The sequence below is a fragment of the Xyrauchen texanus genome, chromosome 7, assembly GCF_025860055.1.
Source record: "Xyrauchen texanus isolate HMW12.3.18 chromosome 7, RBS_HiC_50CHRs, whole genome shotgun sequence".
In the NCBI taxonomy this organism is placed as follows: Eukaryota; Metazoa; Chordata; class Actinopteri; order Cypriniformes; family Catostomidae; genus Xyrauchen; species Xyrauchen texanus.
In genome coordinates, this window is record NC_068282.1 from 9,541,568 (window position 1) to 9,568,067 (window position 26,500).

At 36.0% G+C, this 26,500-nt stretch overlaps 1 protein-coding gene across 1 annotated transcript; it reads left to right on the top strand.

Moving 5' to 3' along the window:
- The first annotated feature begins 12,146 nt into the window (after positions 1-12,146).
- On the top strand, positions 12,147-23,989 carry LOC127646620 (immunoglobulin-like and fibronectin type III domain-containing protein 1). Its single transcript, XM_052130379.1, has 21 exons — positions 12,147-12,195; positions 12,308-12,430; positions 13,310-13,449; positions 13,630-13,729; positions 14,647-14,688; positions 14,810-14,849; positions 15,016-15,199; positions 15,941-16,054; positions 16,274-16,436; positions 16,871-17,143; positions 18,262-18,386; positions 18,624-18,765; positions 18,869-19,162; positions 19,806-19,985; positions 20,070-20,198; positions 20,378-20,686; positions 20,798-20,883; positions 20,992-21,184; positions 22,403-22,699; positions 23,268-23,594; positions 23,849-23,989. Exons 1-21 carry the CDS (start codon positions 12,147-12,149, stop codon positions 23,851-23,853), a joined length of 3,315 nt encoding a protein of 1,104 aa, XP_051986339.1. The 3' UTR covers positions 23,854-23,989.
- Positions 23,990-26,500: the final 2,511 nt, after the last annotated feature.

Below are 26,500 nucleotides of genomic sequence, written 5' to 3' on the forward strand. Positions count from 1 at the left end.
AGATCCACAACTTAGTTTGGAGTGCCACCTGCACAGCAACAATGGGTCATATGTTGTGAAACCTGTGCTTTGTCTGCTTCTCAGTAAATGTTATGTCACCCTCTTGTGGTCTCCCAACACTATTACGCCAGGCTACATTAAACAAGGCCAACTGACTGAATTAGAAAGCATGCAAATAAGGCTTCTAATTGAAATGTTGGCAAATGTTAATATATTGATGCCTCAAAAATACAGTATATCGATAAAATAACTTGCAAATCAATAATGAATATACCAATATTTTATGATGTCTTTTCGCCAGCATTGTTTTTTGGCTTGTAAACAGCATGGGCAGTGGAGGGTAGTAGCACAATGCATTTACTCCATTACCTTTACTTGAGTAACTTTTTGTTACGAAAAAAATTACTTTTACTTAGTTACAATGGGTGGCATTCCTATCGTGACATTACTGGGTTTAATATTAAGTAATGCATAATTTATTGAGAGATTATTGAATGGGACTTTTACGACAGCGGAACTTCACACTGCAGGGCTTGGCGATATATAAAAAATATTTTTGCAATAATTGCCTTATTGCGATATCTGATTACATCCTCAACCTACCTTGACGAGGTTCGGTGAATTTGTTTGCTTTATTGATTTTGCTGTAAAAATGTCATTAATGTATTGAAACACAAAAAACATAAACAAAAGACATTTCTAATTCAAATTTCACTGTAAACTAAACTAAATAAAAAAGCATTAAATAACAGTGATCAAAAAATCTTATTTGACAACCTCCCCAAATCCCAACGGCCCCATTTGCCATCACACAAGCATCCTTCAACGACAACAGGTGGAAAATGACTAATAGCCTACAGATTAAGAACTAAAGACAATTATAAATGTAAAGACAATGATAATCAATATAAGTAGGCATAATAAATTCCCTAGTGTTCCCAAAATAATGTTGCCAAATGTGTGTTCTTATTGAATTTGTGTTTGTATTGCGTTTTTGTAATACAGTTAATGCTGCCAAAAGAAAACAAAATAATACTCAATTTTAGTTTCACGGTGAATGTGTCTTGTATTACTTTACAAGTTAGTTACTTTCGTCTTTGTTTTTTTAATACAAAGATATATTACTGAACCTGCAGTTTTGTGGTCACAATGCATGCCAACCGCGTGGAAATAAAGTGAACTAAAGTCACAGCACCTTCCGAGATGATCAGAGATAATTTGCTGCATTCTCATAGATTCTTGCAAACAGGGGCGTAGCACCAAATTTTGGGCCCTGGGTACAAACCATCTTGCTGGGCCCCCGTACCAAATATGTATGTATAGAAAACTGACTTCTAAGGGGCCCCCCCTGCCTCGGGCCCTGGGTACTCGGTACCCTTTACCCCCCCAGTCCGACGCCCCTGCTTGCAAACAGGGAAATTGTATCTTCCCCAGATTATTCTTGAAAAAAGAGAAAAGCCCAATGCTCTGACAAGAAGTGTTTCTGCCATCCTTTAAACAAAGTAAGCCCCAAAGACTCAAATTGCCACAAAGTAATCTTATTTTCTGCATTTTTATCAGGCGTGAGCAATATTTAGCAAGCTGCACTTCAGCTCCCTGCATTATGAATAAATTATGCAAATCTATATGTACTTCCATAGCTTTACTGTTTGCAGATTTTACATATGCTGTTGTCATTGTATTTGTTTTAACTTGCAGTTATTTGTCATTGTGATTATTCAGAGCTCAACTTATACTTAATATGTTGTCTTATGTATGATATGTATGTCAATAAATGAGGTCCACATGAGATACAAAGTAATTGCCTTTAAATGGAAATACACTAGAATGTGTATGCAATCTCAAAATAAAAGTCATACAGTTTTTTCATAAGAAATCCATTGTATCGGCTTTATCTTTATTGATTATTCGTTCTGTAATGGGGTCCGCGAGGGAATGCATATTTTGCCTATAAGACGGGCCAGTACTGAAGTAGAAACGGGCCGGCCCAAATTACCCAGCGGACCACTGGGAAACATCCAGGTGCTCCCGACGGCCAGACTGCCCCTGATGAGCAATATTTATGCATTTAACTCTCACCCTAACTATGGCAGCTACGGGCTGATTAACTGTATAAATCCATGTTAATGCCATTTGCTCTGCTATTTGAGGAGCTAGAGCATGAACAGATAGCATTTCTGCGCATGCACAGCGAGTCACGAGCGTGAGAGATGTGCAGATGCAATGCAGACACGATTCTTTCGACACTGAAAACTGTAACTACACTGTAACTTAGAACTAAAAGCTATGAAAAAGCAGAAGTTGGCATTAATAAAGCATGATCTTGCTTTAGTTTATATTTCAGCATTATATACTGTATAATGTCCCTGTGGGACATTGTTCACGTTTTCACCGTAAGGTTTCCAAACTTCTCTTCCTATTAACAAATTCATCCAATTCTGACAAGAACCCTTAAAGGGATAGTTCACCCAAAAATGTGAATTCTCGTATCATGTACTCTTGACAGATGTGTTTGACTTTCTTTCATATGCTGAACTCAAATGAAGATTTTTAGAAGAATTTCTCGGCTCGTTTGGTCCATACAATGCAAGTGAATGGGTGCCAACATTTTAAAGCTAAAAAAATAACATAAGTCAGCATAAAAGTAATCCATAAGACTCCAGAGGATAAAACAATATATTCAGAAGCAATGTGATAGGTGTGGATGAGAAAAAGATCACTTTCACATTCTTCTTCTTGTGGTTTTGGTGATTCACATTCTTCTCTGCTTATCGCCCACTGCTGGTCAGGGGAAGGATGCATAGCAAAAAAATTACAAATATAGATTTTTCTCACCCACACATATCATATCACTTCTGAAGATATGGATTTAACTACTGGAGTCATATGGATTACTTTTATGATTGCTTTATGTGTTTTTTTGGAGCAACAAAATGTTGGCACCCTTTCCCTTGCATTGTACTGACATACTTATCGGCGATGGCATGAGGGTGAGTAAATGTTGTGAGAAATTTCATTTTTGGGTGAACTATTCCTTTAAAGCTCAGCCATAATGTAATATTCTGTCTTAATTTCCCTACCCTCATGTTATTCCAAACCGGTGTGATCTTCTGTTTCTGTGGAACACAAAATATGTTAGACAGAATGTTAGGGACACATTCACTGAAAGTAAATGGTGACTCTATATATTCAATATTCTGTCTAAAATTTCTTATTGCATTGCATGGAAGATAGAAAGTCATATGGGTTTGGAACAACATGATGGTGAATGATGACAGAATTTCCATTAATAATAATAATACAAAATAATAATAATTATGTAATACATGCTAAATGTGTATTATGTAATTTATAGGGGAGTTAATTATGTCATTTGTGAAAGTAACGAGTTCCTCACTACTTGAGTACTCTTTTAGTTGGATACTTTCTTACTCTTACTCAAGTAAAAGTAATTGTACTTTTACTTGAGTACAGTTTTTGGCTACTCTACCCAACTCTGAGCATGGCTATGTTGGTCTACCACCTAAACCAGAACTAAACAAGCACAAACCAGAACATAGAAATTCATGCTGGTCCAAGCTGGTCTTTTCAGCTAGATATGTGGACATCCCAAGTCCTTCTTAAGCTCAATAAACACTTTTCCTAGTAAATAAGCAAGTAAAAACATCCTTTTCTTATATATGTATGTTTTAAGTATGTTTATTCATATGTTCATGTACTGTATATTAAGTTACAACATTAAGTACATGTAGAAATATTGTTACATAAAATTGTAAATAGATTGAATCTAATGTGTTAACCATGCTTTTCTGTTTGTTTTTCAGAATAAAACCATGAAGTCATAAGGTTGTCAAATCATACCTTTTTCAAGTCATCATTTTGTTGTTTTTGTGGATTCCAGGATCTTTTTAGAAGTGCAGTATTGAGTACTTCTGGAAAAAAAATAAAAAATAAAAAATAAATGTTGGCATGTGGAAATGCACTACAATGTGCAGCCTAATTAGACACAACTTTGGACTGATGATAATAATCAAATGCATGTGAAAGATTGTGTATTGTATTACTGTAATAAACAGCATGAAAAACTGACAGTCTTATTTTACATGAAAATGGTCTGCTTTTTGGGAGCTGCTACTACGGTGGCTGATGCTTAATATGTTGTGCTAACCTAATCATGTTTGACAATGACTTTGAACTTAGTATATGTTTTTGGAGGTTTTATTGTTGTTTGTATTTACCTTGCTCTTTGACACTTTCACAAATGCAATTACTCTATATTAAGATTCAGGAAAATTAAGTGTAAAATGTTCGTTGATCTGCTCACACATATCTTTTAGTTTTAGCTAAAATCTAAACACTTTTAAGAGCTTTTGCAAATACTCCAATATTCTTTGTCAAAGGGAATGGCTTGGTGTAAATAAAACATTCAAGTTCATGACTAGCATGGGTCATTATACAATGCACTTGAAGATAGTGTTCATTCCTGTTATGCACACAATTTTAAACACTAACTTATATATATACATACACACACACACACACACACACACACACACACACACACACACTCATATATATTCCATCTGGAACCAACAGTCATCCATGCAATTATCTAATCAGTCAATCATGTGGCAGTAGTGCAGTGAACAAAATCATGATATGGGTCAGGAGCTTCAGTTAATGTTCACATCAACCATCAGAATGGGGAAACAATGGGATCTCATTGATTTGGACCGCAGCGTGATTGTTGTGCCAGATGGGCTGGTTTGAGTATTTGTGTGACTGCTGATCTCCTGGGATTTTCACGCACAACAGTCTCTAGAATTTACTCTGAATGGTGCCAAAAACATCCAGTGAGCAGCAGTTCTGTGGACAGAAATACCTTGTTGATGAGAGAGGTCAACAGAGAATGGCCAGACTGGTTCAAACTAACAAAGTCTACGGAAACTCAGATAACTGTTTTGGGGGCACGAGGGGAGCTACACAATATTAGGTGGGTGGTTTTGAAGTTGTGGCTGATTGTCCAATGAACAAGTAAATTTTTTGAAATGAGGAAAAACTGAGTATGGTCATAAAAAACACATTTGTGCATGGAACTACTTTCTTACACGACGGATCAGAATCTGCCCTTGCTGGTTCAAACCAACTGATGCATCCAAGCCTCCATTAGTAATTCAAAAATGTCAGTTCAGAAACAGTATCACGGCTTGTGCTCTTTTGAACAAGTTAGAGAGAGACAGAGAGAGAGAGAGAGAGAGAGCATGTGCGATCACCTGTTGCCACACCCAAGAAGAGATACTGTCAGCTTTCTGAAGGTCAGCTTTCTCAGTGGAAAAATAGCGTCCAAGCGGGGGTATTTCTCCCTATTTCATGGTAGCGGGTGTACAAGAGTTGATCACTATAGAAACCGCAATGTCCTCTGTCATTTTAAACAGCACACATTGTGTAATTAATCAGTCTGTTGTGTCTCTCAGCTGTGATGAGTTGTAATGCTGAAGTTGTTCGTTTAAAGCTATTTAAAGCTATTTCCTAGCTTTATTAGTGTAGTAGTAATACAAGCAATCAAGAAGAGCTGTTGTAAATGGCTGATGCAAATTCAATTCATGTCACTTAACTTGCTCATATTACACACAAAAATTATCTTTTGCCACCACCTGCTGGCTAACATATGTAAAAAAAAAAAAAGACAAACAGTAACACATATGCACTGCTCTTACACTTTAGTTTAGAATGGCACAAATACAAGCGGAGTGATACACACACAGTGAAGCGTCAGAGTGCTGATGGTGTCAGACCATCAGTTTTCACGGAACGTCTCTCGTCCAATCAGATTCGAGGATCAGAACTAACTGTTGTATATATATTTAAATAATATAAAATTATAGAAATTGGTATGATTATATGTATTATATATATAATCATACCAATGATTATGTATTAATACAATGCTGTATTAAACAGCTAATACCACAACACATAAAATAATTGTCTCATGTCTCATAGATCCAAATCTATTGCTAAAAAAATAAACACCTGGAAATAATGAATGGCCAGTTTTTCAAATTAGAAGCTAGTGCATGGGATATGATAAAATAAAAAACCTGCTCAAACCCAAGTTGTGAAGTTATTTAAAATCCACTTTTAAATAATTTTCACTTAATTATTCTGATAAAAATGTATAATAATTGGATCTTCTTCTTTTAAAAACGTTTAATATTTGATCCAATATATTAAAACATACGTATATGATGGGGACATGAAAATGTAAGGCATAGTAGGAATGACCCATAGACAATTACTGTAACTGCATAGTTATTTATCATCACTACACATTATCAGTTACACATCTGCTAATTAATTCACAAGAAGTAAGGGTTCAATTACTGCATACATTCTAAAGAGCTGCATTTTTTGTACAAGTAAACATCCATTCAGAAAAAGACATAAAATAGAGAGAAATACTATATGGATGTATCATATGAACACATGATAATTCATAACTCATAACCCATAAAGGTTTACTTACCAAAGTAAAGACTGAACATTCTGTCCTTGCTATATTTGGTCAGAGAATTATACTGCCACTAAATTGCTAAAATTGCATGAGCCGGTGCGCAGTAAATTTAACATCAGTACACAGCTCCTGTGGTGTAGTTATGCATGTGCTCATGTGCATAAAGTATGTCACACATGTGAGTCAGCATGTCAAGATGAGTTATGATTTCTATCGCTTCTGATCCATATATGGGCCATAACGCCCTGACCTGGTCATACCAACAGGCACAGAAGATGTCTGGTCTTGGCCATTTAAAGCTTTTGGAGATTTTTTGCTCATGCATACAATTGTATCCAAGAAATCCTAAAGAATCATTTAGCATTATATTTGATCTCCAAACCACCATGGCATATACATTAAATATTTTGATAAGCATCAAAACACATGCTTTATCTTTTTTCTTCTATAACTTTTTGTTGTATTTGAAAACTATTTGGTATTGCTTATATGTTGTTATACGCATTTAGTATTTTTGAAACAGTACACAAATTCAGTAGGCATATATTTACAAATGATACACAATTTTTGGAAAAAGCATCATCAATAAAAAAAAATCACAATTTTCAAGGCTCCTACACTATCGTTCTGAGTAGCACAATCTTTTGTTTTATATTGTCTTATATGAAAAATACAGCATTTTTTTTTTACATAGTTTCCACAAATATAGCCACAAATAATGCACATTTCTTAGGAAACAAGAATCAATATAACTGTTTTCTTAATGGTTCAAGGGTAACTCCAGCTTACCTTTCTCGGTGCATCATTTAAGGAAGCTTTTCCCTTTAATGCCACTGCTATGTTCGACACTTTCTCCTGGAATACAAGTTGCCTGATTTTGAGAGCATAGTTTTTAAGACCCTCTCTGCTGCATTCTCCAGCCTGATTCAGTATCAAAAGGAGGAGTCACCCTCACATCTTTGATCAGTGCTCAAGAGTAAGCCTATCCTTCAGCCATTACCCCTAAGGAGCAACAGGACACCTTTAAGGGCCATCTTAAGCAGCGGTGGCAAAGGTGAAGAGTCCTCACTCAAAGCTGAACAAAGGGCACAAGACACACTTTACAAGTAAGTTCTAGTCACAATCTTTAGTAATTATACTTCAATGCTAGATCATATGCAGAATGCATTGGCCAATCAGCATAGTTTGGGGTGTCCTAATTATCCATATATTCCTTGGATCAGTGCAGATGATTGGATAAAATGCCGCTCTGTCTTTGATCAGGTATCTATATTGTTAATGTAGGGATAAGGGAATTTGCTCAAAACTGACAGCATCATCCATGCAGATTCAAAAAGTGTGGCGAATTCCCATCTACTACATGTGTTTTGTGATGATTGGCAACGGAGCAGAATAAGTTCTTTCATGATGTAAATGGATTTTAACAATGTGACTGTTATGTAAAAAGAAAAAAAAACAGAGCAAGCAAAATGTAAGATTCCCACTGAAGAATGAGAAGCCCTTGGTAAGCTGAACAGATACATCTGTTGGTACAATTTATTTTGTCTTTATGTTCTCTATTCCAGTCAAATGGCTTTGATATTATAATTTTGTGACCAATGGATGCTACACCATCTTTTTGTTTAGTTTTGAGCAGGTTGTCAAAAACAAACAACATACAGTTTCATGTATATTCAGATGTAGATGCTTAATTAATAATTGCATTGCTTACTCTATTTAATCATTATGTCATAAAATGTACTTTTATATAATGACCATAAACGTGAGGGTGCTTCTTCATATTCTGACAATTTCATGTCCCATTTCAAGGTCACATTTAAACTGACTAAAAACTTTATTTTTTATTTTTGGTACTTTTCAAGTGATTTTTACAGTACTTTGTACAGATTGTACTGTTTTATCCTTGTCCCAGAACCAGACTTTAAAATATTAAACTATGAAATTATGAAAATACAAATTATTACATATTTTAAACTATGATAATCCAAACAAAGTGTAATAAAATAAACCTTTTCAATGACTGTAACCACACCATACAATTTTGCCCCTAATTAAGTTTGTTTTTTAAAAGTGAGTGTACTTGCTGACAAAAGCATCAGTGAAGAGCATGCTTGAGATTAAATATGAGAAACTTCAACGTAAATGTTACTTGTAAGTAAAATATTTCTTGTGATTGTCATTTCTAATGTTTTGGAAAATGATTTAGCAATATTATGCAAAAAGTGTGAAAAATAATTTTAGGATACATAAAATGTTAGCTATGAAATAATCCTGAGCAATTTGACCATTTTAATTAAAAAATGTAATTAAAATAATTATTATTTCCATAAAAAATGTAATTTAATATTTGATATGTTTTGTTTTTGGAAATTACACTGCAGTAGGAATTTTCATGACTTTCAGAAAAACAAATGACAAAGAGTTAGAAAGATTAAATTCTAAAGAAAGACTTCAATTTCGACAAATCCACAGAATGAAGTGTTGAAGAAACAACCACTAATGGTTAGTGATGATGACATTTAATCACAACATCCATAAATGTAAACTGCTCTACAAATGTTCTTTATGTTCTAATATTTACTTTTAAAACTCAGAGGGCAATAATACCCAAATATTTACCCAAAAATAACAACAATCCCTTTAAGGCCAGTGTAAGGGTATGAAAAGAAAAAAATCACTAAGTTATAAAATATTACTTAAAAAAAATTTCAAAATAGTACTGTAGGAGGTCCCGTGGATTCATTAGTTGGGGGTTGACATATCAGGTCACAACCCCTTGCAGGCATTCCTTGGGCATATTAATAAATCAATCATATGTCTCTGTTGCCAGGCATAAGAAGAAGCTGTCTACAGATAAACTTGATTTACTGCTTACACAGTGAATCAACACCTTATATATGGTGGTATGATTAAAGTATGTTCTTTCTAATAATTTTTACATTGCTGGTGGTCCATGTAAATACCTGTGTATATCTTTACAAGGAACATGTAAAATGTTTAATATGGTAAAGTAAAAGTAATTACAAAAATAATATTGAAATCTCTGTTTTGACCCCTTTTTGATTGGATTGCAAAAATCTTAAATTTTTTACAAAACACTGGAAAATAAAATTTAAAATAACAATTTATTTCCAAGATGATAAATGAACGACACTCGCATGCAACGTGATGAGGTAACGTGGCATACTAAAAATATGTAACGTACTACAGTTATGAAAATCATAATATTTTGCATACTATTTAAATCAAATAGTAGGCAGTATACTGTACAGTAGTAAAAGTAGTACCATGTAGTATAAGCTCATATTCCATAGTCTATATTTTTTTTCATATGCATACATGTATATTTGTGTACATAAAATAGATTTATGCCAGAAACAACTATAATAATTACATTTATTTTGAGAATTAAAAGGGATAATGAAGGATATAACTAGATTTATCCCCAAGGCTGCTAGCTGCCACAAAGAGATGATAGAAATATTAAAGGATTACCAATGACATTGTTTACGAAACCTTTAATCTGACTTCTATGTAGCACATTTGGGAACTGTATTACTATGATATGAGATCATGAAGAAATAGATCTCTTAAAAAATGTAGACACACTGCATTTGAGATGAAGGTTTGCGTCAGCGACAGCATTTTGATGGATAGTTTTATGAGGTATGTGACCTATAACAGACAAAAACATGCAGGGCTACTTGACTCACACCACTGAGCACATGCTATACAGATATAATAGGAAGTCCTCAATGTACCATTGCATTAAATTACTTAACTACAGAAAGCAGCAACCTTTCTATATATCGGTATCATAGCACTTCTAATAACACATGTCTATTTTAATTAACTACATGCTGGTACTGTATAACATAGAATTTGACAACCAAGTGTACACTTAGCCTAGTGTTTAAAAGGGTTTCAGTTTAGGGTATTTTAATATATATATATATATATATATATATATATATATATATATATATATATATATATATATATATATAAGTAAAATAAGGTCTATGGTTAACATTACTTGATGAGACTTTCAAGTTTTCATCTACAACATATATTATTGTATATGGGCGGCTGTGGCTCAGTTGGTAGAATGGGCCGGCCACTAATTGCAGGGTTAGTGACATGACTCCACATGCCGAAGTGTCCTTGGGCAAGACACTGAACCCCAAGTTGCTCCCAATGGCAGGCTAGCGCCTTGCATGGCTGCCATTGGTGCATGAAAGTGTATGTGAATGGGTGAATGAGTCAGAGTGTAAAGCGCTTTGAATACCGTTAAGGTTAAAAAGGCTCTATATAAGTGCAGACTTATATGAACAGTATTCAAATGTAAAACCATTAATTTGCTTTCAAACATACTTTGCTAACAAGTTGCAATAAGGTCTACAATTACCACAAGTATGGGATTTGAATTGCTTGAAAAATCTGAATAGAGATGCACTGATATATCAGCCAAGCATCGGCTAATAAAAGCAATTACATTTTTGTACTATCAGACATCGGCTGATTGTTTTAAAACAGCTGATTATCAGGGCCGATTATTTCCTGACTTTGTATTTTAGAATTTCACAAGGTGGAACAACCTTTAAAACTTTGAACAATTTCAACGTATATGATTGCTCACCTTAAAGCTCAACACAGAAAGGAATATGGCGAGTTTGTTAAATCTAAAGCGGAGGCTGCGTCAGCTAAAAAGATCCTTGTATGAAACAAGGTAAAAAATGTAGAAACACCAAACTATTAGGACTGGTATCGGAAGATGTTGTTCCAAATAACCGTTTTTTATCGGTATCGGCACACAAATTTTGTATTGGTGCATTCCTACTGAACTGTTTAAGCCCTTATTAGTATATTGTTACTTACACCAAAATTGATGTTTGAGATATGACTGTGTGTAATTTATGTGAAAGTTTCTTTAAGTAATGTTAACATCAGACCTTATTTACTCGAAAACTGCTATTCTAAAAAAAAAAAACATGGAAATTCCAGTGGAAACCCACTGGAAAAATCTTTCCAGTTATTATTTCTTAGTAATAATTTAGAACTGTTTTCTTGCACTTTCAGACACAATTACTGTCTTTCTCATGATTCTAAGAAACCCATCTAATAGAGACTTCAGCAGCAAGGGCAAGGTTTACTCAAAAAGTGTCAGCGTTACATTCCTATAGTAGACATATTGCTTAAATTCTGAGGTTGCAGATTGCTGTAAGTGACACTGTTGCCAGCTTTTTCCCTGTGACTGCCTCATGAATTACAACCAAGACAGCTGGAGTCTTCATAATGCTGCTGAGAAAAGCTGACAGCAGCTCTTAGCTCGACTTCTAAGCGCCATGGTCTCTGCCTCAGGGAACAGACCTGATTAGAGTCAGATATTCATTATGTTTTTTCATCAGATCCACATCAAGCACATTTTGAAATGCTGCAAAATCTTAAGCTTTGGTCTAATTTCCCAATGATATCAGAATTTTAAAGATTAGCTGAATCAAGGCAACAGTCAGGGAAACTCATCAATTGAACATTTATATTGTTTAGTATTTTTGGAGACTGTCCATTGCTGATTATTGATACCAAATGTAACATCCCACAGGAAAGGGGTTTCTGAATTCCACATGCCACGATGAAATTTAGGAAAAGTAAGGATGAGGAACCCACTGCACCTGGGCAAGGTAGATATCCGGCCATTTTAATTTTCAGTTTTAAAAGCTTTCATTGAGTTTTCATCAATTAAGTTTCATGTGTATATTATCACAGCTCTTTGCTATCTTTTCATTTTCTCAGTGGCAATTAGGAAGCGATCTAGAGTTCCAGGGGTAATGATCACCCAGTTTGTGGAAGAAATCCCAGAAGGAAAAAGTCACCCTGATTTCACCCGCAAACCTATTGCCCTTACTATTCAGGAAGGTAGAGTAAAGCTGAGTAAATGCCATGCGATGACATTCATGAGAATTTTGAGCTTCCAACTTTGTGGTAACATTTTTGTGAAAGACCCTTTTTCTTCTCAAGCATGACAATGCCCTTGTGCACAAATCAATGTCCATCGCAAATTATTCACTGAGTCTAGTGTAGAATACCTTGACTGGCATGTACAAAGCCCAGACCTGAACTCCTCTGAAAACCTTTGGGATGAAATGGAACACTCACTGACTGTGAGACAGGCTTCATCACCCAATATTAGTGCATGACCGCACTGATGCTTTTGTGTCTGAATGCGAACAAATCCCCTTTGTCATGTTCCAACATATAGTGGAAAGCCTTCCCACAAGAGTGGAAACTATTAGGGTGGATTAATACCCATGTTTGAATGCTCTGCAAGAACATATGGCCGTGTTTGGTGCTTGGGTGTCCATACAATTTGACAATATTGTGTGCCTTAGTTCCTAATAAATTATCAAATAAATCGCATGACTGTGGTGACATTTCTGCAAAATGATATTATGTGGCTTTAATGACATATCAGCCATACATTTTCTCCCAAACAGATGAGGTTTTAAACTGAAGGTTGATGGCCAATCAAATTTTCAAATCAACCCCTACCCCTCTAACCTAAACTTTAAACTTAAACTTAACCGAGTGTCATTAAAAGCAGGAAAAACTCAACTGCTGAAGCAACCACACCATTTTGTGGTGCTTCTACGACACTTTCGGCTCAGGTGTCGATGTGTGCATTCTTCAGTTCTCATACACCATACATATGTATATATATATTTTAGTAATGTTTCTATGAGACTAGATTGTATGTTTTTCAGCAGTACTTAACTGACTGTGTTAACAATTTCACAGGAAAGTTTGGGTTTTTCAAAGCCATTACCACTGGAGATCCAACACCAACAGTGACATGGGCTAGAAACAATGGAGACATATCTGATCCTGAAAGATATAATGTTTTGGATGATCCACTTACAGGAGAACATCAATTGCAGGTGCTATACTTGTCTGTAACTTGCATAATGGCATTAAACTAGATAAAAAAATATTTAGATAGATTTATAGTGTAATCATACAGTACATTTTAAAAGCAACAACATTAACATCATATCTCTTGCTTGCATTTTTGTTTGTGCTACTGTTGACACTATATTAATTGAAACAATATTTAATAGATGCCCAATGTTGGAGTTGATCAAGCAGACACCTACAAGTGTTTTGCAAATAATGAATTTGGACGTGCTGTGGTCACTGTCACACTCAATGTGATTGAAGGTCAGTAGAACATAACTTTGTAGATCAATGGTGTCATAATTTCAGAAGTACAAAAATTAAATGTACTTACCTCGGACATATGTGGCAAGCAGCAAGCACATATGCAAATACCGGTTTATCAATTTTAAAATTTCCTAAAGTTTAATATTTAAGAGGTGAGAGATACCCAGAGGAATGACGCCGAGCCATATGAAGAACAAGCGGTCTGTCATGTTATTAAACCAATCAGGTCTGAGTATACGGGTCTACGAAAACCTCATTTGATTAGCTACTAGAAGCAGATAGACCTGCCTTCCTCCTTGTGCTTGCAAAACTCTTTTCAGTGAGAAATTCATGCCAAAAGTGTGAGCGCAAGAAAGGGAAGATGGAACAGTGTATATTGGATTATTTCTGGAAAATATTAATGCCACAAACAAACACAAGTCATTTACATGTTTGCAGTAGTTTATTTTACACATACAGACTGATTCAATGTGGTCTATCCGTTTTGCTGTTCATGACATACTTTCTTTGCTTTCATATCGCTGATTGTAAGTTTGCAATGTTTTTAGCAATGTTTAGTGCCAAAAGTGCCAAAAGTGTAAGTGTGAAAATATAGGAAGTCTGAAGAATACACACCAAATTTGTTATTATGCAATTACAGAGTCCCAACACATGAATTACACTCATGCAAAGCGTTAAAGTATTGTTAATATTTTTTTTTTTTACACTTGCAATTTGATTTACACTTTTACAAAACTTTCTGTGTGCATGCAATTTATTTTTACACTTGCAATTTGATTTACGCTTTCACAAATCTTACACTGTGCATGCAAATAATTTAAGCACTATTATACCTTCATATCTATGTGTTTATTGATTTTAGATATCTTTAATATATAACTTGTTACAAAGCTAATTAATATTCTTTGTTTCAGTTGGATTCAAGAAGAGCAAAGCAATGCAGGAGTCACGATTAGGTCTTTTGGCATTCAAGTATTGGATAAGTCAAGCAATGAGAAAAAGAAAACATATTTTAAATATGACCGCTGTTCATCTAAAGATGAAGCGTGTAAATCTATTTCTTTTCAGAACAAAAAGAGAAAGCAGTAGCCGATTTAAAAAAGAGCCTAAGGACTCGGTAAGTTCATACTATCATGATGATATCAGCACAACATGCATAAAGAAAGACTTCATTAACTGTTTGTTGAAATGCAAACACATATGCGCCCAACAATTACAGTGATGAGGAAACCCCAGAACTGAGAATGTGTGCTCTGATTCATTAAATATTGTTGTTTTTGCAGAGCTGATCGCCAAAAGGAGGAGAGGAAAGATGGAGAAGTTGATGATAAATTCTGGGAACTGTTGCTGAGCGCTGATAAGAAAGACTACGAGAGCATCTGCGCAGAATACGGGGTGACGGACTTCCGCTGGATGTTGAAGAAACTGAATGAGAAGAAAAAGGAGATGGAGGAGCAGCGGTCGCAGGTACAGTGCAAATTATTGCAACAGTCAAAAAACACTACCTAGTGTTGAAGTATATTCATTTTAACAATTTTCTTTTCTTTCTTTTTTTTTTTTTTTTTGCCAGGCTTAAATATGGATCAAACCCATTAAAAGCTATTAATGTTGAAATATATAGCCTATACATTGGAATCCAAAAGTCTGAGATCATATTGAAAATCTGTTGTTCAAAATTGAATTTAAACAGAAAAGTTAGAGATTATAATATATAAGATTCTGCAATAATTCTAGGCCATTAATCAGATAAGCATTATGTGTGACACTCTTTTGAATAAAGGCTCAGACTGACTTGCTTACACTGAAGCACAAAAGATGCTCTTTGGAACATTTTCAAGTCATGCTGAGATAACATGGATCATCAGGTATTGCATTAACTCAAGTTCATGCCAGCCCAAATGCAAACTGTCATAAAAGCAAAAGGGAGGACAGATTCTGAAATGTTTCAATTGTTTTGCTTATAATATAGTTTAATTATAAGCAATAACAAAAACACTAATTCAGAGATCTTAGACTTTTGGACTCCTCTGTACCGCACCTGCATAAATGTTGATTTGTTTACAGGCATATGATGATGTGTGAAATACCTGACCAAGCTCTCTTACTAATTTGGCTTGAGAAGTGCATGCGTATAATGCCTCTGTAAATCTAGCCCTTGAAGTATCTTTTGAAAGTTTGTATATTTTTAACTGGTCTTTCCTCCTACAGTATGTTGAACATCTCACCAATCTGAGACACATTGAAATTAAGACGCCAGGATGTGCTGAATTTGAATTTGAGATGGCCCTTAAGGATCCCAATGCCAAAATCTTCCTATTCAAGGTTAAGAATATAAATTCATTATAATTTAAGTTTCTGGCTGGACTAATCATTTTCAAATACTTTATTACACTGTGTCCTTTGGAGAGAGCTTTTGCGTCCATTGCGCCTGACACTATTATATAGTAAAAGTAAATACATTGCACAATTTATGCAATAATTTCTGCATTTATGCAAAGGAAACAATGAAAAATGTTTTCTTGATTTCATTTTGTGTCATAGGATGGTGTTCTGGTTCCATTCAACAATGAAACAGATGAGAAGCATTCTTTGCGCCAAGTTGGCAGGAAATTCATCTTTAGTGTTCATGGTCTGAATCCTGAGGATGCTGGATTGTATCAAGTGGATGTTGAGGGGGTCAATGTCTTCTCCACTGACTTCAAAAGTGAGCTTTAAGGATTTAGTTAAATATATTTATACATATCTAGCTTTTTAAAGTGCGATATTATATGGTTATTTTACCCAGAAATGAAAAGTCTGTAACCATTTACTTTTTCAAGCTCTATATTTCTTAAATGAAACACTAAAGTGGAATGTCCAAGCTGCTCTTTCCACACATATTTCATTTCTGAGGGTGAACTAGCCCAAAAATAATAATTATAATAATAAACATTTATTTGAGCTAAAATCTAAAAGCTAATTGAGAATGGCTAATATTTGGGAGTTAGTATTCCTTTATTTCAGTAACATTACACTAAATATTTTCTTTGACTTGAATAAAACCAGTTTTAGATGTTACCATTTTAGATGGTACCACATGAAGTACAATATTTGTTCAAACATTTTATAGCATATACCAAATGATCTGTATCTCTGCAGTTCCAATGGTGGACTTCTTGGTGAAGATTCAGGAAGTGAAGGCTGTGGAAAGACAGGATGCAGTGTTTGAGTGTGTCTTATCTGCTCCACTCCCTAAGATCTCTTGGGTGGGAAAAAATGCTTCTCTGGTACCTGGTGAAAAGTATGACATCACAGTCTCTGAGGATATGCTAATCCATAGGCTGGTGGTGAAGGACTGTATGACGGTGGACAAAGGCATCTATGCAGCTATGGCTGGAATTAAGTCTTGTAATGCCTGGCTGCTAGTGGACCGTAAGATAAAATTCAGACATTATCCACGTACATTTATTTTCTGATTAACTTACACATGTTAACATGCAGATCCACACCTTTGAGAAATATACATTAACTGATATCATGACACGTTCAACTCCCTGTCCAATCATTATTTTTTATTGTTTGAATGTCTGCTTCAGAAGATTTGATTCATGCATTCATTTAGAATCCTTTATTCATATTATAGTCACATGCTTCTACTTAAAGCAACATGATTAAGTTGCATAATAGTAAACTCAATTATATAGTTTATATATGGTCCAAACTTTCAAGCACTCATAAACTATTAGTAATTTGAAATAGCAAAATTGACCATTTGAATAAAATTATTCTTTGAGATATATCCAAATGAATAAGCAGCACAAAGGAAATTGATTGCTTGGATTGTTCACAATGGCCATTTAGGTCCTCTGTATCATTGAAAGCAGGAAGTACGTGCGCAGCACCATGTAGACATTCTGAAAGTTTTCCACAGAAGGGTCAGAACATTAACACCTCATTCCTATGTTGGTCTGCCCTTGGAACAGCTGACCCGGATCCAAACAACAGGGGCAAGAAAGCAGCCCGCAAAACCACCCAAGCAGGAGGGGGTGGTGCAGACCTGGTCAAGATTGCGGCAGAGCAGCAGGAGAAGCTGCAAAAGCAGAAAGAGGAAAGGATGGAGCAGCTGAAGCAGATACAGGCTGAGGAGGCCATCACCAAAAAAGAAGAGCCACAAGAACTGCCAAAACCAAAAGATAAACCTGAGCCTAAACCCAAGTCTAAGCCAGAGCCAAAGCCGGACTCTGATAGCATAGCAAAAGAACCAGAACCAGAGCCGGAGAAAGCTGCTCCACCACCTCCAGAGGAAGAAACACCCAGTGAGGAGCCAACTAAGAGAGTGAGGACTGGACCCTTAGTCCCAGACACCATAATCGGTAAGATGGGAGTACTGATATACTGTAGTAACCAAAAGTCATAGTAAGTTGTGGAAAATGTCAGTTATAAAGAATGTGTACAGGTGTCCAATCCTTTGACTGGTAGTGTGCAATAAGTGTAAATGCTTATGTAGAAATACCAACCTTTAATCTGTTTTCAAAATAACTGTTGTTCAGACCCAGGAGTTCACTTCATCGGTGGGCTGTCAGATATTTATGCCATCATCGGTCAGACAGCTGAACTGGAGTGCAAGCTAAGCCGTGAGAACTGTGATGGCATTTGGTATAAGGATGGAAAAGAGGTAAACAGTGAAAAAAAAAACTATCAGTACGCTAAACATGTAATGCTAATGTATAATGCTCCGAACTCCAGTTTAAGAGTTATCTACAACATCTGCAACTGTAACACACCAATATTTACAAATGAGAAAATAAAAAATCCTCTAAAAATTATAAAGGACAAAGAGGATTTATTTACACAAGATCTAGAGAAGTGAATGTGGTTAGTAAGTAATAACCTTGCTGAAATATCTGTTTAGATAACAGCCACAGATGATCTGAAGATCATCAAAGATGGGGCATTTCATAAACTAATCATAACTAACTGCACAGATGAGGATAATGGAAAGTATCGATTTGAGGCAGATGGCCGTAAAACGGAAGGAATATTGGTGGTGGAAGGTAATTTTCATTAATCACTGATATAATTATGTCAAACACATAATTACTTGAGATGACTTTGATAAACAGAATACAATTTGTTTATTGTATACTATTATTTCAGACCCACCAAGACTGAATCCAGATGACTTGGCTAAGTTCTCCGAGCCTGTGATCATTAAGGTTGGCCAAAATGCAATTTTTAAACTAGACTTTGTGGGACGTGAGCCAACGAAAGTGCAGTGGTATAATGAAGGTGAGGAGCTTCTTGAGGATAACCATGTCAAGATTGAAAGGACTTCCAGTCACAGTCGCCTTTTACTTGTGAAATGTCAACGCAAAGACAGTGGAGAAATAAAGCTCAAGCTCAAAAATGAGTTTGGAACCATTGAAGCCCTTTCAAGACTGATTGTTCTAGGTTGGTATATGAAGGCCCATGATATTCTGTACAGTTTTTTTAATGCAGTAAACACTGAATTAATGATTGGCCACACTGAAATCAAGCATTTCTTAATGGAATTTGTTAATATAATCCAACTGATCTATTAGACATTTGTATACACCACTTTGAACAACAAAGACCAACAGTACTTACAACAGTAGACGTCTTCTTTTAATTGCAGATAAACCCACCAACCCATTGGGACCTATTGGGGTAATAGAGGCATCAGCATCCTGTGTGGAGTTCAAGTGGAGGCCCCCAAAGGATGATGGAGGTTCTCCTATTATAAACTACAACATAGAGCGTAACCAAATTGGGCGCAACACCTGGAAAAAGATTGGAAAAATCCCTGGAGAGCCCCATTTCAAGGACACTGATGTGGACCATGGAAGAAGGTACTGCTATCGAATCAGGGCTATAACTGCAGAAGGGACCAGTGACAGTTTTGAGACAGAGGACATCCAGGCTGGAACCAAAGGTGTGATCTCTATTTACATTTCTATTTTGTAAGTTTGGCTCTAATTAATCTCTCACATTCTTGGACATGATTTAACTGAATTATGGGATAACATCTAATGATTATTATTAGGATAATTCAAAATTGACTAATTTGTTACAGCATATCCTGGACCTCCCTCTACACCCAAAGTGGTCAGTGCCTTCAAGAACTGCATCACTCTGTCATGGATTTCTCCAGCCAACACTGGTGGAACCAACATTGTTGGCTACAATATGGATAAACGCAAAAGGGGCAGTAACATATGGGGTCAAGTTAACCCCCCTGACCAGCCAATCAAAGGTTATTGTCTTGTGCAGAAAGAAAGTAATTTTTTCAAAAGTTGAGCATTTACTAATGCCTGCTTCATCCATTGTCCTCCTCAAGGCAAACAGTATGATGTAAAAGATGTTGTTGAAGGTATGGAATATGAATTCCGTGTGTCAGCCATTAACTTTTCTGGCGCTGGAGAACCAAGCACACCCTCAGAATTTGTGATGGCCAGAGATCCAAAAAGTAAGTCTATGGCAATCCAATAATTAGCATAATTTGTTTTAAGAATTATTATGATGTAAGTTAAATGATGGTATGAATCTGCCTATTTAAAACCCAAAGAAACAAGAAGCCAGAAAGAGAAATATTTAGAAAACATAACTACACTGAGCGTTGCTTTGCACTTTAATTTGTGATTTCAGAACCTCCTGGTAAAATCATTGATCTGAAAGTGACCGATTCAACCTATACCTCATTGTCTTTGAATTGGACTAAACCAAAGGAAGAGGAGGGGGTCCAAGATGAAGCTAAGGGGTATTTTGTGGAATTAAGGCCAGCTGAGAACACAGAGTGGGGTCGCTGCAACTCAAACCCTCTCATTTCAACTTCCTATACAATTCTTGGTCTTAAATCTATGGCAATGTACTGGGTAAGAGTGGTTGCAACCAATGAAGGAGGTGATGGGGAACCCCAAGATCTGGACAATTACATAATTGCCATGCCTCCACCTGGTATCAAATGAATATACATTTTAAAATATATTATTATTGCAATCTCTGCCATCCAAAACAAGTATTATTTAATTCAAAGAAACATGAATTCTTGAACTCTTCTCTTTTCAGTACGGCCAAATTTCACAGATTGCAAAATGAAGAGCTTTATGGTTGTGAGAGCTGAAAATTCTGCTAGGATCAACATAAATTTTGAGGTATCGCAATGTCTGTTACAGTTACAAATGGTGGTATTACTGTTATGTATTTGCGTAACCCTTTACATACAGAATTTAAAACACCAAAACAATGTATCTCATTGGCAGGCATCCCCTATGCCAACTATAATCTGGCTGAAAGATGGAATGCCTGTGTCCAAACGTGTAACTGTGAGCAATACAGATGGGACATCCCAGCTTCTAATTCCATCTGCTCAGCGTTCTGATACTGGGATCTACACAATCATTGTCAAGAACATTGTAGGTCAGGAGACATTCAGTGTTGAAATCAGAGTTACAGGTGAGATATCAGTAAATGTATCAGGTTTAATGTTTTTTGTTTTATTGTTTTTTTAAGGATCCCCATTAGCGGATGCCATGGCAGTCAGCTAAACTTCCTGGGATCCAAACATGACATACTTCACATAACATTACATAAACTTAATTGTATATACGTTAAATTGCATTACCATAGTGTAAATCAATATATATATATATATATATATATATATATATATATATATATACATATATACACACATTTATAGAACATTCATATATACATTTTAAAGCATTCATTTGGTTTTTGTTAGTCTTTAAGCTGGGAACCACAATGTGACCATTACCAGCAAATCTGGTGTTGTGTTTATGTGTGTCCTTGCAGTAAACTATTTGTTCGAATAAAAATGTTGGCATCTGCGAATTAATGATGCAGCTGAAAAACGTGGCCATACTAAAGGAAATCCTTTGCTCAATAGTGAGCCATGCGGTGGAGTGCAATTTTTCGGTGCTAGTTCTAATAGAGCAGCCCAGAATAAGTCTGACTGCCCTGTTTTGTGCATCTTGTAATTTTGCAAGATTTAATTTGGATGCAGATGACCATACATATAAACAATATTCCTATACACAGCATGTGTGACTGTACATGAGGAGAACAATTTCTTGATATTGCAATACCTCTTCCCATTTTTCTAACAAATGAATTGATGTGCTCAGTCCATAATAGTTGACTATCCAAGACTGTTAAATGTATCAGGTCTGAAACATATTTACAGTGATTTCACCAAGAATGTCCGTTGTTGGTCCTTGAACAACATTCATATGAACCTTTCAGATTTTATCAAATACCTCTAGGCACCCTTTTGAAAGTTCCTAAAATATACTATTCCATGGATTCCATTTTGAAAGATCCCAAAAGAGCTACTCTTTTGAAAGGGTTCCCTAGAAGTTTCTTGAGGATGCTGCAGGTGTGGCAAACTAACAAAACCAAAAGGGGTGAATTAAGTTGTTTTTTCACAGTGTTGGGTTAGGCTTAGGGCTCTTCAAGCTTCAACAACATTCTTATCAACCGTGATAAGATTGCAAGAGTAATTAATGGTTAGGGTTGGGATAGGACTATGTTTCTTTGAGAAGAATGTTGTTTCAGGACCAACAAAAGATGTTGACCAAGGAACAATTCCTATTGGGCAAAACCAGCAATATAATACTGATTAATATCATGGATTGTGTGGATTTACAGATGACCCCAAACCACCTGGTCCAGTGGAGCTGGAAGAAAATGTCCCTGGCACCTTGACAGTTTCCTGGGACTCGTCTCCTGATGAGAAACGGGATGATCACCTGCACTATATAGTGATGAAACGGGACTCCATCAAACGCACCTGGCAGACAATAGCGGAGCGTTTGTTCAATAACAACTTCACAGCTGTTAACATCATGCCAGGAAGGGAATATAACTTCCGTGTGTATGCCAAAAATGACATAGGGCTCTCGGTACCATCAAAGTCCCAAACATGGGGAGTTGTAAGGAAGAAAGGTGAACAGGCTAATGCAATTTTTTAAGCTCATTCTTGATGAAGAATAATTAATCTACTCTTTCAGATTCATGCTCTATTTAGCAAATATTTAAGCAGTTTCACACAAGTAAGAGTGACGTAGTACTGTTTATCAGTATCAGTATCGAATATTATGCTGATTTTCAGTACAACACCTAAGCTGCAGGTGTATTATTGCTTTTATTCAACAATCCTATAAACAAGAAGTTAATATCAAGTCACTTATATTTAAGACAAAATATGGCCAGTTTGCATATTGTTCCAAAAGAAGCCAAAGCATCAAGCTTTGCTTGTCACCAAGCAATGCACAGAATGTGGAGCGACAACAATTCCCTCGAAGTGTTATGCAATCATCTGATTTTCAATAAACCTTCTCCCCGTTCCGGTTCCACTCCGCAACACTAACATACTGTGGTCTGGATTTCTGCGAACACAGACAAGCGTCCCAGTACTGTTATACTACTAAATATATTAGCACTTTTGGAAAGCCTTTTGGCAAATGAAATTAGTGGACTGGAACTAACTGTTACATTTTCCTATATCCTGCAGAAAAGTTCAGTCTTAACATAGCCCCATCCAAACCCTGCAACTTTGATGCTGCACCCATCTTCACGGTTCCATTGAAGACACACACTAGCCCAGAGAAATACGAGTGCTACATGAGCTGTGCTGTGAGAGGCGACCCCACTCCCTATGTCACCTGGTACCACAACAACGTCAGCCTCAACACGGACCCCAACTACTACATTTGTAACTCCTGTGGTGTCTGTTCCCTGCTTATTTTGACAGTCGGAGCCAGAAACAACGGAGAGTACAAAGTAGTGGCAGAAAACTCTATAGGCCGTGCTGAATGCAAGACACAGCTGAAAATCCGAGGTATGTTGTTAGAATGTGTGAAATGTCTGAGCTTATGAACTTTGTTAAAACTTTCATCACAATGGTTTTAAAACCAGCTGTAGTTTGTTGCTGACTTTATGCCAAGGGTTTGATCTACATTTACATTTATGCATTTGGAAGACGCTTTTATCCAAAGCAACTTGAAATGCATGCAAGTGCCATTCTACTGGTGTGAAAAGTATTGAATATACAAGTTTGAAGAATAATTTCTGCTTTATCGTTGTCTTTTTCAGAGTGAATTATCTGTGTGACATCTTGAAGCAACTCATCTTCATTTAAAAGATGTCAATGGAATCAAAAACCATGACTTAGCATTTATAATGTATTCATGTGAACTGCTCATGTATGATTTGATTATGTCTTTTTGTTCTGCCAGGAGAGTTTATGCAAAAAAAAAAAAAAAAAAAAAAGATATCAGTTGATTACTGTGTGCATTAGTGTGTCTTTGTCATTAGTGATGTAAGCTAAATACAGTATGAAATATAATTAGTGCATTTAACATTATAGACTATGAAGTGCATCAAACTTACAGCATAAAATAAAATATGGCATATATTGGCCTCCATCTAATGTCCTTTTTATCCTATTATTAGAACCATTGTCCTTATACTGAAATGTTTTATGTGACCCCACAGGGGCAAAGGTTTTGAACTCTTAAAAGTAAAAACAACTAATATTTGCTCTTAATAGCTAGTAAACCTGCTTGCAAATGTCAGTGTTGTGCAGTAACTTTCCTTGTAAATACTGTATTTGAAGTTGGCTATAAACCATGATCATAAAGAATCCCTCCAATCTGACAGGAAGGAATGCTGAAATCTCCCCCTATGGTAGAAAACATTTCCGAAATCATTGGAAAATATGTTACTCTGAGGCATTTTCAAATAAATGTCACAAATTGAAAAAAAAAAAAAAAAAAGAAAAAACATAAACTTGTTTTATTTATGATAGGCCTGACGTTGGTTCTGGCTTTATAGCCTTCTATTATTAACTTTCTTCTACATGTACTGGCGCACATGCTGGTAGTAAAAGGAAAATGTGCAAAACTGGTATAGCAGGTGTATGGGTTCACATGTACTAGGGAGAGAAAGCGACTGGGTCAAGTTTAAAGAGGACAGCTGGCTATGGATCTGCAGATAGGGATATGGCCTTTAGTAGTTCACTGAACACTAAGTGGTCATATAGGAAAATGTGTCCGTGTCTGTGTCTCCGTCGCTCTCGGTTTCATAATATACGTTGTCAGCCTTTTTTAACTACCCCCGCCCTTTTCTTCCTCCATGCCCACCTGAAACTATTTAGAATTTTGAGTGACCAATAAGTCAAAACAAGCCACTCTGGTGTTCTGTACTGATATTACCCAAAATTCATATCCTCTGTGTGTGCGTGCGTGCGTGCATGCATGCGGTAACATTTTAGATTGCATAATACATTTAATATTAAAGAGCGGTAATTTCAAGTTATTTATCAAGTTATGGCATGTTTTATACACATTTATATATTTACGTTTTTGAACAGCTGTAATTATGTTAATTAAATTTTCAGAAAGACTCATTTGGGTTTAGTGTACAAAACACAACACATGTTTTCATCTAGGTATATTTCCCCACTTGCGACAATGTGATCTTATTTAGATGAATTGTATTAGGGCTATATGTGGTCCGAAATAGATCAGGACGAAATCAAATGAAAGAAAGCCCATTTGGGCTAACTTAAAGGAGACCTATTTTTACAATATGTAATATAAGTCTCAGATGTCCCCAGAATGTGTCCGTGAAGTTTCAGCTCAAAATACCCAACAGGTCATTTATTATACCATGTTATAAATGCCTCATTTTGGGTGGAATCAAAAACACGCTGATTTTGTGTGTGTCTCTTTAAATGCAAATGAGCTGCTGCTCCCCGCCCCCTTTCCAGATGAGGGCTGTGCCTTTACAGCTCGTACTTTGGATACTACAGCAACAACAAATCAGAACCATTGTGACTGACAGCATAAATGCCGGAGTTCAGCATATATGTATGAATATATATGTATATCTGGTCTCTGTGAATACATCAGAGACAATGCTAACTTTAGCTGCATTAGCCATGGAATCAGCTAACAAGCACATTCAGAAAGGCGAATTGCAAACATTCACAAAATATAAAGTGCGATACTTACATTTCAGGATATAAAGCTGGAACACAGTTGGTACTGATCCATGCTTGATTTTTTGAAAATCCTGCTTTATATTGACACAAAGCAGTCCAGTGTAAAATGATTTGCACAAACAAGACTCTAAAGTTCACTTTTACAGACAACAACAGAACATTTATGATGATTACGAAGCTGAGACATTCTTCTCACTGTATCTGCTCCAGCAAGGGAAAAAATGCCTGACTGTGTGTAGATCACTCAGGGGAGGATCTATGATAATAGGGTGGAGTCCGTCACCAGTTGTGGGCGAGGCCTGCTCTAACGTGACATCACTTTAGAGCAGAAATTAAAACCATTAATTTTGACACACTGTTTTTGATTAATAGAAATATAAGAAAGAAAAGTGGGTGGACTTTTAACATTGTAGGGTGGTTGTGTACACACATTGCTGATTCACATTTATGAACAAACACCATGTAAAAGTGAATGCTGTGCCCCTTTGAATGCTGAATGCTGTGCCCCACGACGGGCCGACCAGATTTAGTCCAAAAAACAACGTCCATATGATGTCTGCTGCTTGGTGGTAAGTACTGATATTTATTTTTCCCTTCCAAAAATATCCATTGCTGTAACGGTGTATGCACAGCACAGTAGGTTTATACAGTATTAAAACTTTATTCCTTATTTTGGAGATGGCTAATCACAACCACTCTTCCACAGTGAGGTAAACTGTAATTTACATAATCACACTGTT